Here is a 12,885-nt window from a genome sequence, read left to right on the forward strand (position 1 = left end):
ACTGAAAATTAAGCAAGATTTAAAGGACAAAAAAGATATATGTGTATGTGACAAATGATTTTTTGGGGACACCAAAATAAGCAAAAAGATCAGATACGATTGATCAACGTGACCCGAAATTCGTACACTGAGAAAAAAGTTATTAACTTGATTAAATTTTCAATTCGATTAAATGTTTTCAGTTCAACCATTTATGTATTTGACTTAAATATATAAAATATTTCAACTTTAATTTAAATATTTATATATTTAGCCTAATTATATATGTATTTAATTTAAATATAATTAAATTAAATGCTTAAGCTGAAGAAATTCAATCAAGTTGAAAAATTTAGTCAAGTTAACAACTTTTTTTCGTGTGCAAGACTTTTAAGAGACAAATTGATCAATTCTACTTTTCATAAAATTTTTCTCAATACAACTTCATAATTTCATCGATTTTCGTTTTCTCTGTTTCATGAAATCGATTTGGCATAAAATCGATCGATTCGGCTTCTTAAAAAAAATTTAAATATGTAGCTGGTATAATTAATTCTTATTTAACATAAATGAGCTTTTTTACGCAAAAATAAATAGTTATTGAATGAACCCAATACTTGGTTGATCAGATTAAATATTTTTGTTTTTCAGCAAATCTTTTTTCTCTCGGTGTAAAGAATGTACAGCTAAAGAAGAGAGGCCGACGTGCATCCGTGACGAGAGCAAGTCAAACGATACTCACCCAGAGTTGTTCAACGCGTTGATAGAAAGGGGCACATGTACGTCCTCGCGCCGTGGGGCACATATCTCGGAGGGTCGAGGGGATCAAGCGGCACTCTCGCGACCGAGGGTTCGAGTTCTCCAACGAGAATTTCTCTCTCGCTCGTTGCACCGTTTTGTCGCCGTTCAAGAGGTCCGTAGGTTTCGTCTTTTCAGGTCTTATAATGTTTTTCTCTTCGGACTGACCAAAGGAACAGATCGAAGGGGACCCCGCAAAAAAAGACGCATTAATCTTTCTCCAACACCCTTCGTCTCCGTAAATGACAAAATTCTTGGAAACTCTTGTTTATACGTCAAGAAAATGTAGAGCAAACGTTATTTCTAATTTGAATTCGCTATTATTTTTATTCCAATTTTCCGACTCTTGAAAAATTCGATAGTCGAGAACTTACTGAGCCGTGAAGATTAAAACGAAGTATGCTACGAGTGGGACTGTGGATGTGATGTTCCGTTATTTGTTTCGGCTTCTGACGCGCTCACAAAAATCCCCTTAACATTCTCAACGCTTGGGAATCACCAGCAGCTCGATTCGTTTTCACGAACGTGTTCACTTCGAATCCATTCCAAATGTTATGCACTTCGAAGGGGCGTGAAAGGGTCGACAATATAAAAATCCCGATTTAAACGAACACAAATCGAACTTGCAGATCGGCTGTTTCTCTGGAAACGAGCGAGACCGACGCCGCGAGACACGCTTTGTGGCAGCGCGCGTTTAAAGTACAGAAGGTGGACGAGAGCGGGCAGTCGAAAGGGACAAACCTCTCGATGCGCGCGAGCGTGGAGCCGTAAACACGTCCGGGCCTTTAAAAAAGTCTTTCTCTCTGTCCCTCTTTCTCCCGCGGACGGCACGAGTACGATCGCCGCGATCCGCCGATGCGATCCACCGATACGCTGGGCGCAGCCGCGGGAGATGTCCCAGCGACAGAGACGCACTGTTACGCACGACGGTCAATTCGAATTTTATTCGCACACCCTCACGCACCCGTATTGGCGCGCCGATTTTTCCGATTCGCGTTCGCGTGGAGTCGCGTGCGTGCGCGCCGCCGACGCCGCCGCTGTCGCCGTCGCAGTCGCTTTTCACCAGCTGTCAATTACCGCCAACACAGTTGCCGCGTCTGTGCAGCATCCCGATCCGACCACTTTCGGTCCAGAGGCGCCGTCGAAGAAGAGGAACGAATAAAAAGAAAAAAAAAGCTCGCATGAGACTATTAATTGCACTGTCGCCACCTGCCGGACGTTTGCGGAAACTCATAAGCGTTACACTTGTTCGTATGAACAGAGTATGCGATTTAACATATACGATAAATTTACATTTATCTTGTTGCACTTAGACATCTAATAACGCCAAGTTTTTGTACTTAAAAAATTTCCAAATTTTTGCAATGGTCCTCGAATTATTGCAATACTCCTAGAATTAATGCAATGCTCTTAGAATTATTGCAATGCTCCGGCCAAGAGTTATTTCTAAGAGCAACATATTCCCTATATTGGAGCAAGTTCAAGATTTAAAACGGTTTTTTTTTAAATACATATTATTTAGGTTGAATATAATTAGATTTCACAATATTCAAATATTATTTATTTTTAAATAAATACCACTTGTATTGGAATAAAATTTTTCAATAAAAATTACAAATAGTGCCACTATACGTTTCTTCCTGTCTGGTGCGAGTTATCAGTCGTGCACATGTGTTTATCAAAATACGATGAATAAAAAATTGTTATTGTTTTTCATTATAATTTGTACTGCAAATGAGACTCCGTTAAAGATCGCCAGTTATACGGGAATTTTCGTAATGCGAAAAATCAAATGCGAATAAAATAATGGAGAAAGGAAATAAAATCACCGTATACTAACGCCCTCCAAATACTGCGGCCATAGAAAGAAACAACTGGCACTTGTTTATAACCTAGATACCTAGCCTAAGGATCGGCAAATTCTCCGACTATTAGTTATTCCGATATTTGGTCGCGATTTGTCGACGAACGAATTTCTCGAAATTTGGACGAGTGAATTATCATTCAAACATGAACGCTCTACGTTCGTGCGTTAAGATTGTCGTCCTAAGTAAAGGAGTGCGATCTGTTAATTATGAAGGTTAGAACACACCTCTCGCGTAACGTGTTACGATTTTAAGTGCTGGTGAAAATTGTTCTCAAAACTTTTCAGAATTTTTGTATAATTCTGTATAATATCAAAACTTTCTCAGATTTTGTTATACAAATTGAAACACTTCAGAAAGTCAACATTTGTTCTCAGAATTTTTCGTATATATTAATTTTGAAATATCCTAAGATTCAAAGATTTTTTGTTCTATAATTTCTAATGAAATGTTTTGTTCTATAATTATGATGAAATTTAAAAAAAATTAAAAGTATTTTTTAGAAATTCTAAGATGAGAAGTCTCAGAATATTTTAGAATTCACATGTATGAAAAGTTCTAAAAGATGTAAACTTCCTATTTCTGAAAAATGTTCTAATTTATATCAAAGTTGTGATTAAAAATTTTTACCAGAGAGGAACAAAGTTAATAACATTTTCCTACTATCATAATTACACGAACTTGTTTTTTAGGACAGAGATTCATTAAAAGATGGATAGCGCCGACGCAAAAAGAACTAAGCAGGCGCAAGAGGGAACTTGGTGAGCAACCAGAGCCAAAACGTAACACCTTCCTCGACTGGAATAGATCCGCGGAAATTTATGCCTTTAATAAACGACTATCTGAAAGTTTTGATATGGAAAAATTGGAGCAAGCTTTCACTCACAGGTCGTATATTATTCAAGAGGAGCAGAAGCAGAGAGAGATGGGGATAGAAGATCCCACACTAGCTATACAAGATAACACTGAGTTTGTTAGAAAAGGCGACGAGCTTACGTCACAATTTGTGCAGAGTTGTTTATCCCAAATTTTACCAAATGCATCTGAGGACGTCATAATGTATGTGCTGTAAAAAAAATCTATAAAGATAAATATTATATGCAGTGCTAGAGCAGTTAAAAATTAATCATGTATCTTCTTGTAGTTCATTACATGACTACCTTCTTTCTGAAGAAATCCTAGCTAAAGCAGCTTTTCATATTGGAACAAAAGATATTATCTTAACGGAGGCAAGTATAGAAATATTGTATCTAAAAATATATAATATATGCTATAATGTTTTAGTATATGCTGTATACGTCCATCAACAGATTTTATTTTTTAAGTTAGAAACAATGTTCAAGTTGAGTTTTTAATTTGCTATTTTTTAATTAATCTTTCAGGAACATCCAGTGACTCAGAAGACTTTAGCTGACACTTTCCTCGCACTTGTCGCAGCGCTCGCTGAAAGTGTAGATGTAAATCATGCAGCAAATTTTGTTAAAGATTTCCTAATTGTCATATTGGCTGAGAAGGATCTATTGGAAATATGGAAACCAACTCAACCAGTCGAGCATTTAAATGATGTTTTACAGAAACAAAACAGATCACCTGTTGAACCCAGACTTATCGGACATACTGGTCAAAATACCCTCTTAGTAGTATATCATGTAGCAATGTATTCGGATAAAGAATTTCTAGGATCAGGTAAATACAATTTACAAATATAATATAAAATTTTATTTAATTTAGTGTCTCATTTCATCTAATTTTCTTTATTGTATGTATGTATATTTTTTTTAGGATTTGGCCAAACAATCCAGGAAGCCAAAAATGTGGCTGCCTTAAATATTTTAAGCCGAATATTTGGTCTATCTGAATCCAGTAAACCACTTCAGTTTAATAAAGCGATAAATTTATCTTTGTGAACAAGACGAATTTTATTTTTAAGGAAAAAAATTTAGTATAGTAATACTGAAATCATTTTTCTTGTACATATAAAGTATAAAATAAAAAAATATACGTATAATAAATTTCTATTTGTAAAAAGAATGTAAAAATTATATCATGTGGAGAGCGTAACGATATGCAGAGAGAAGCCTAGGAATGGCTATGCCTATGATTTAGCTGATCCGATTTTTCGAGACATTTCTACACGTGAACATACGCCAGGATGCCAATGTATGTACACTAGCAAAGAAAGCGTCAAGCGCGCGTACACGAAATCAACTTGAAATCGTTCCTAATCTATTGCGGGACTGATTGATTTTCGTCGCATTGCATCGACGATGATTTATGTGAACGCAATTGGAACGAGGCGCGAATACTGAATCTTGGAGGCAAATAAACAATAGAATCAGTGTATTATATTCACTGAAAAACAGTGAATAACTTGATTTTAGTGGTGTACTTATAACTATATCAGTGATACATATACCTTTACTGCCTTTCAGTGATAATACAACAGTGAATAATCACTGATTGATCACAGTTATAAGTATAGCACTGTAAATCAGTAAGATTTTACTGATTCAAATTTAGAGAATACTCTCTAAATCGGAATCAGTGTATAATTCACTGAAAGGCAGTGAACAGCCTGATTTCAGTGGTACATACACTTATAATTATCAATCAGTGATATATGCACTACCTTCAGTGATAATACGAGAGTAAATAATCTGAATGATCACAATTATAAGCACTGTAAATCAGTAAGATTTCACTGATTCAAATTTAGAGAGTAATTCTTTAAATATTTTAATTAAAGTTCTCAATTATTAAATTAATAATTACATTTACACAAATTATAACTTGCAGAAAATAAAACAAGAAAAGCAAAATAATACAATTAATTTTAAGTTTTGCAGTTGACTATTCTTAAATTTAATCAACAAGACAAGCTAATTAGAGATTATAAGATTCGCTCTATATTCACAAATCTTAACAGCACATGTTATCGTTCAAATTTTCCAGAATATTCATGATATTGTGCGAATTATTCATGCATCTTGTACTATTAGGAAACCCATCCTTGACAAGAATAAAAATCAGAATATAAATTGAGAAAGAAAAAGAGAGTGAAGGAAAGAGTGATAGAAGCATAAAGAAACTTCTAGAAAGCAAAATTTCGGACAAGGAAATAAAAGAGGCATTAACACTATCCATTGTGAGATTTGTAACACTATCCAAATTTTGATACTTGCATTCGACTTACGCTTCGATTTTCATTTTCGTCAGAGATTACTTCATCGTAAGTTAATAGAGAAAGCTACTCACCGACACAATTGCCCAGCCAGTAAATCTAACGCCAGCGATGCCTTTCAAGTAGTCTCTTCTAGCTCGTCCTATGGAATGCCAAGGAAGTCTCTCGCTGCCGGCTGCGGCGGCTGCACACTCAGCGGAGATAAACACACTCGCGACACACTTGGAAACGTGACCGAGAGCGAATCAATTGTCACACGACAACATCCGCGATACTTTGTTGAATGCTCCCGAGAGTAAACAATCGCCGTGTTGGTTGTTGTGCCCTTTCGTTCTCACTTGTTTCCGACAAACCGATGACGCGTCCGAGAGATACAAACATCGCCAACTTTATACCGATGCCGCGCGGATACGACGCGAGTCGAATCAGAAACCGAACTGAGGACTGAGGCTGCTCGTTCCGTTCAGAAATATACACTTACGACACGCTTGCAATGACAACAGCGAACACGTAAATCTCGCGAGATGAAAACGCAATTAAACGCATGTCGGAGCATCACTGCACTCCGTTATTTGATTACACGTTTAATCCGTCACGTAAATCGCGAGCACAATTCACCGACACCACACGCGAAAGCGCCATGGCTGAACTACAGCGCGCGTTCAAACATTTCGGTCGCTCGTCGAACGGTAGTCAAACGTGATTGGTTGGATTCGCGGGCGAGAACTAGTGAAAACCAATTAGATTCAATCGCTCAACGCGCAAGCTAGCCGCTTTGTCGTGGCGTCTGTAGTCAAATCGGTACGCGTTCGAATTTGCCTTTCCGAGCGAAATAATCGTTGCCCGTTAAGCAAAAGTTACAACGAAACATTAATTTAGAATTTCGATGTTCTCGTCAGAAGATGCGAAACACGATTGAACGCGGCACGACTTCGTATCACGCATCGCAATACATCGTATTCGACTGACGACGAATGTTGGCACGAATGCCCGAAACTTTACTTCCTTTCCGCCATTCCACGGATTTCTCGAAACACTGACTCGCGTCAAAAACTTATACGGAACGACGAGGATGCGAGTTGATATGCGCCACGACGCGCCGCGACCTTTCGCTTGTGCTACCTGACCGACCAACTGCTCCCACACAGCACACAGTCACTGCGTAGCGGCGTAGGCCGCGCCTGCGCGCTTGCGCCCCGCTACGCCGCTACTACGCAGCGCTACGCAGTGCCAGCAGTCGGTCGGTTAGGGAGTACGGCGGAAGATCGCGGCGTGTCGCAGCGCATTTCAGTTCGCATCCTCGTCGTCCCGTACGAGTTTTTGACTTCTTCTTCTTCTTCTCAACGTTAATGATACCCGTCCCCAGTGTAACAACGTGGCGGGGACGATTTGACCATAGTAACCAAGGTATTTCTTATCTTGCTTTCAATAGTTATATGGGAAACAAAAAGACTTAAATAGGAATACAGGATATGCTTGCACAAGGAATAAGGAGGATTGCATCAGCAATCCTGACCGCGCTTTTTCACTCTATTACAAACACGCTTACTAGTACACGGCCAACCAGCGACTCCCAAGTTTTTGACGCGAGCAAGCGTTTCGAGAGTACCGTGGACTGTCGAAAGAGTGAAGTGTCGGGCGTTCGTGCCAACATCCATCGTGTCGGATACGATGCATGGTGCGAAGTCGTGTCCAGTCGTGTCGCGTTCAATCGTGTTTCGCATCTTCTGAGAACATCAAATGATAGATTAATGTTTCGTTGTAACTTTTGCTTAACGGGCAATGATTATTGTACTCAGAAAAACAATAAAATTCAAAGGCGTACCGATTATTTGACAACAGACGTCACGAAAAAACGGCTAGCTTGCGCGTTGAGCGATTGAATGTGATTGGTTCTCATTAGCTCTCGCCCGCGAATCCGGCCAATCACGTTTGACTATTATTCGATGAGTGATCGAAGTGTTTGAACGCGCGCCGTAGTTCGACCATGGCGCTTTCGCGTGCGGAGTCGGTGGATCGTGCTCGCGATTTTCGTGACGGATTACGGTGTAATCAAATAACGGAGTGCAGTGACGCTTCGACATGCGTTTAATTGCGTCTATCCGCACAGCGTCGGTAGAATTGGCGACGTTTGTATCTCTCGGACGCGTTGTCGATTTGTCAGAATCAAGTGAGAACAAAAGAGAACAACATGTTCGTTCAATCGTATTTGGCATGTTCTCCGTTGCCTCATATTCCGAGTTTCCGACGCGCGTGAATACAGAAAGTGTCGAAAGCGAAGAATCGCGCGTTCGTGCCAAGTGTGATCAAGACAAATCGTTGTGAGAAGGATTTTGGATCTCGAATGCTGAAAGCTGCAGCCAAAATGGAGCTGGACGGAGCGACCAGTGACAAACGGTGAGTCAATTAATTTATGTCTACTGTTTATTCGCGCGTTTCAGTATTCGCCCCTTGTCCCGATTGTGCTCGCATAAATCGCGACAAGACGAATTAGTGAATCGCGTGAAAGCCGTTAAAATAGAAATAATTTTAATTTTATACGAGCGCTCGGCGCTCCCTTCGCCAGGTGTGCCAACAGTCGCGAGCGACGTGCTTTCGAAGGTAACCTGTAGCATTGTAGTGTATGTCCAAATCGTAAAGATGGCGGGTGCATTCCGTTTTACAGATGGTACACATAATGCATCACTTATCCTTATTTTTTACTGAATATTAAATAAGGATAAATGTAATCGCAGCTGGCATCTTGAAAAATCGTGGGCATGATCATTCTGACTTCTCTCTGCAATATGGCATCCTTCATTACAAATTTGTTATTGGCTGATTTCTCTGCGCTGATTTCTTTACGCTGCAATGGAGGCCCATCTAGATAATTACTTAAGGCTTATCTACATGTTTCAGCAATCAATGATGATTGGGCAGTTGCACAGTGCCAACGGAATTCTTCAATAAAAACCAAACGGGACTCATGTAAACGAGTCATGGCTGTTCCTGACGTTCTATCTCGCGAGAGGGCACCAACGACAACGAGAATTCACATTGCATCCTTACGTAAGCTCTTCTACTCTATCTGATCTTAGTTGACCGAAAACACGCGCGTTGGAAATGCACGTCGAGCCGGAGACAGGCCACTCCGATCGAGCCTCGGATCATGCGATCTCTTGTCGGCAATTAGGATCTATACTTGGGATTTTGATTAGAATCCGACTGTCGAGTTCGCACTGCGCGAGTTGGAAGGCTCGCACAGGCTCGCTCAGGCCGTCCCGATCTCTCCGAAAGTTTCACTTGCCTCAATTTTCCGAAATCTCGAGTTTTCCCACATTTCGTTTGAATTTAGTTTAATTCTTTGTTTCTTCTTTGGAAAAAAATTTACGTGAAAAACGGTATCTACGTAATTTACGCGTGACGAGCGATTAATTACAATGAAGCCTTCTTCGCGTAGCTATGGCACCGAGAATCGAGCCTGTCACTCACAATTTTAACCGTGCCAAACTCTGAATTCTATCGAAAATTTCACTTGCCCCCTTTTTCCATATCTTCCGCAGCAGAGTGCATTTTACAAAAGAATACGTAGGCCACGGAAATATCAATAGGCTGTTCTCTCGTTGACGTTTACAAATCTAAGATTAGAGTCCAGTTAGGTTCCTTCTAAAAATGTGCCTCTATCATTTTCTGAAACTGCCGACCCGACGGGTGCACGCGGAACAGATTTATGCGCGAATTGTCGTCGAGTCGTTGAATACGCGCGGTGCGGATGTGGTTAACGAAAAGATGAAAGGATATCCCGCACGCGAAATAACAATCGGAGCTCTGGTATGACGATCCCTGGCAGATGGCTCCGAAAATGAATTTCCGCGAAAGCGATGCAGCTTGCAACGTCGCTGTAGCCACCTTTATAACGATGACGATGACGATGCCGATGCTCTTGTGGAAATGATGCAACTAATGGAGACTAACTATTCAGCTGCTAACGCACGTAACGCGTGTGTGCCGCGGAGAACGAAGGATGTTTATTCATCGTCAAATGCAATAATCGTTCATTAAATACAAAGAGATGTATCAATGTAACGGAACGGCATCGAAATTAAAGAGATTTGTCGAAAAAATCGGTGAAGCGTTTTAATTTAAACGATTTTCTCGTCTCGTTCTCTTTTTTCGTCGCTGAAAACCTCGAAAGGCACCCACTTAAATAATCACAATCTTTGAAGCGTAGAAACGATCGACCTGAAACTTTAAATTGACTGTTCATCGCGTGTAATTTCAAAATCTTACACGCGATACGCGTTTTATATTTTAATTTCAAATTTCAAATTTATTCAAAGTAATTATTTAGAATTTGTTCCAATTAAATTTGTAATTATCGATAAGTCATTGCTTCTTGGAAAAATTTATCCTTTTATGGAATTAATTTGAATAAATTTAAAATTTTAGCTTTAAAAAAAAATAAAAAAAAGAGTAACGGACGCAATTATTTTCATTTTAAAGCATTCCATTACAAGCGCGGTTTATTTTTTTCAAGTATTGTGCTCTTTTTAAAATTCGTAGATATATATGCTAATAAAACTCAATTCCAGTATACATTTTTTACATAAAAAGCGAATTTGAAAATAGCGTTTTTTCCAAATCGTCCAGGAAAATCCCAATCCCTGACGACGTGTTTCCGTCGCTATAAAAATTTCCCAATTGCTGCGTATGTTTCAAAATCGTCGGTTCCTCCCGCAATCGTGATTTTCGAGGTTTTTCGCGACGCACAAATGGGGGAAAACACATCAGCGAGTCTTAATGATCACGTGTTGCGAGATAAAGAAAGAGGATTATCGACATTCTCTGACGATACGTCGAGTAATGACGGGACTACAGACGTAGAGAACGATTTTGCGAACACGAGGAAGAGGAAGAGAGACGACCGTTCTCGCGTTGCAGCCTGCGTCGAAGCCTGCTTTTCTTCAACGATGAGAGATTTTTCGGTAGGGCAGCATTGGCTCGTAAATCGTCCCAAATTTGAAAATTTGTCCCTTTTAACGAGTCCCGAGCGCTAAACTTGGCCCGGGCAATTGTTGTCGCCCGAGAAAATAAGTTATTTTTTTCGCACACGATTATTGCAGCGTCCCTCGTCTGTCCTTCTCTCTCTCTCTCTCTCTCTCTCTCTCTCTCTCTCTCTCTCTTTCTCTCTCTCTCTCTCTCTCTCTCGTTCAACGCCGTTCGCGTCGGCTTTGCGTTGCGAAAGATAGCCAACGTCACCTCCTTATACGGGGTGCCGAGAAACTACGTGTACGATCTGCGAAAGGGTTGCAGGAAAAATTATAAGATGCGAAAGATATCTGACTTGATAAAAAGCAATCCAGATACATGCCAAATTCTCACGAAATTTCGTGTAAACGGTATGCTGATGTACTGAAATATTTAGGGTTCCAACGTTTAGAAAGCATAAAGAAAGAAAATGTTTTTGTAAAAGAAAGACCAATTGCAAATTGCAAAATTTTCCAGTCCTCTCGTGAACACGTTGCCCCCTCGAACGTTCTATATACATACAAGTTTCCGTAACACCTCCACTCCTAAACTTCGTACCGCGTAGTTTTTGTAATTAAGTATAATTGCTTCAAGGAAAATAAAAAATTTATGCGTTGGAGTAAAACCGGCGACCGATAACGTCTCTCTCTTTCTCTCTCCAACCGATTGTATCTGCATCTCTAATTTATTTTTAATCATGGAATAGCTCCTTTTTTCACGGCCTTTCTAATCGATGCGTGTCTCTGGAAACATCTAACGCGCTACGATCGTAAATGTGAAAAGTAATATTTCCATGGCGAACGGGAAACGTCGCATCGCTTAACGGGAAACGCATATTGCTGCTCGACGACGACGACGACGACGACGCATAAAACGCCGTCCGTCGCATCGCGTTCGCGAGAAGAGTGCAGGCTTCCGATACAATCGTCTACTCCCGATGCTCTAAACATAAACGAAACAACGCGAGCCGAGTTTTACGCATTCTGGTACTTTTCGTATGTAGATACTTGGCTCGTCTCGTGCGCGCGACGCATAATGTAGAAGCGTTAACTTCGTTTTGCGCCTCGCCATCGCGCCCTGAACGGCTTGACGCGCGAGGGTCTGAAATCCGCTTTAACTTTGAACCAACGAGACATTCGGGGGATCCACCTTCCTACGTATCGAATGTGCGTATCGTGTACGCGCTTACGTATAAGGAAGCAAAAAAAACTTTGAAAATGATATTTAGGTACATGAATAATCGCAAACTGCGTGTGCGTTTTCTCATTGGTCGTCCGTTAGCAAATCTACGCTCAGATACGGCTATCGGACAGCAATGTAATAAAAATAGTAGTTGTACTGACGCGCGTTCCTCGGAAACGAGGCATCGCAAACTACGTGCGCAATTAAGTTTCGAATCATACGGATTGCGGATTACCGCTTGTTAGGTCTGTCCGTTTTACCGTTTGTGTCGCGCGCTTTACATCCATAAGAAATGGATCAGGCCATCTCTCTCTCTCTCTCTCTCTTCTCCTTGTCCTTCTCTACGCGGATAACGTATAATCCTTTTCCCGCGAACGCGCTTTTTTTTATATTACACAACGAATGTAATTCGATAGAGAGAACGTCGGCACGCGAATTCCGGAGCTAGCAGAGTTACGGGTCGTCGGAAATGGGCTTAGCACGGTCGCGCGCTTGAATGTGATCCGAAATTTTTCTATATCGGTCGCAGGTATAATATTGATTATTTATGATCCACGCTATCCCCTTTAAGGTGGTTCATCCTTGTCCCCGTCCGCGCGCCGTACCGCCCCGCGTTGCCACCACTACCACCAGCCGCCGCTCGTCCCTATCTATACTGGCTTTCCCTCTCCTTCTCTCGCGTTCACGCGCGCGCGCGTGCGCGCATACACACATACACGAACCCTTCCCCTTCGTCTCGTCCCCGTCTTTTCGTCCCTCTCGCTTACTCGTTCGCTCACTCTCGCGCCTATGCGCGCACATGCACGCACGACGCATTCGGAACGTCACACACACACACACACACACACACACACAAGTACGCACGTTGTATAG

General features: G+C 40.9%; 2 protein-coding genes across 5 annotated transcripts in view; one reads left to right on the forward strand and one right to left on the reverse strand.

The window, feature by feature from the left end:
• The window catches only part of LOC105200853 (ankyrin repeat and BTB/POZ domain-containing protein BTBD11), a 32,309-nt gene extending 24,086 nt beyond the window's left edge, over window positions 1–8,223 (reverse strand). Inside the window, exons 1-2 of one of the 4 annotated variants that reach the window (XM_039459638.1) lie at window positions 1,152–1,904; window positions 722–940 (exon numbers count right to left, since the gene is read on the reverse strand). The gene's annotated coding sequence lies outside the window, so the exon portion shown is untranslated. Of the gene's footprint in view, window positions 1–721; window positions 1,905–5,897 lie in introns of those variants that run through there. The other 3 variants (XM_026130114.2, XM_039459639.1, XM_039459636.1) reach the window with 3 other exon arrangements.
• LOC105201507 (39S ribosomal protein L44, mitochondrial) lies at window positions 2,635–4,673 on the forward strand. Its single transcript, XM_011169537.3, has 5 exons — window positions 2,635–2,857; window positions 3,335–3,701; window positions 3,787–3,871; window positions 4,025–4,328; window positions 4,425–4,673. The coding sequence occupies exons 1-5, from the start codon at window positions 2,788–2,790 to the stop codon at window positions 4,547–4,549; spliced, it is 951 nt and encodes a 316-aa protein (XP_011167839.2). The 5' UTR covers window positions 2,635–2,787; the 3' UTR covers window positions 4,550–4,673.
• Window positions 8,224–12,885: the final 4,662 nt, after the last annotated feature.

The sequence above is a fragment of the Solenopsis invicta genome, chromosome 2 (genome assembly GCF_016802725.1).
Source record: "Solenopsis invicta isolate M01_SB chromosome 2, UNIL_Sinv_3.0, whole genome shotgun sequence".
Lineage (NCBI taxonomy): Eukaryota > Metazoa > Arthropoda > Insecta > Hymenoptera > Formicidae > Solenopsis > Solenopsis invicta.

Excerpts from the sequence above, each read along its gene's own strand:
- LOC105201507 (XM_011169537.3), top strand. The coding sequence starts at position 2,788 with ATGAACGCTCTACGTTCGTGCGTTAAGATTGTCGTCCTAAGTAAAGGA. Across the intron at positions 2,858-3,334 it reads GCGATCTGTTAATTATGAAG|GACAGAGATTCATTAAAAGA; the intron begins GTTAGAACACAC and ends CTTGTTTTTTAG. Across the intron at positions 3,702-3,786 it reads GCATCTGAGGACGTCATAAT|TTCATTACATGACTACCTTC; the intron begins GTATGTGCTGTA and ends ATCTTCTTGTAG.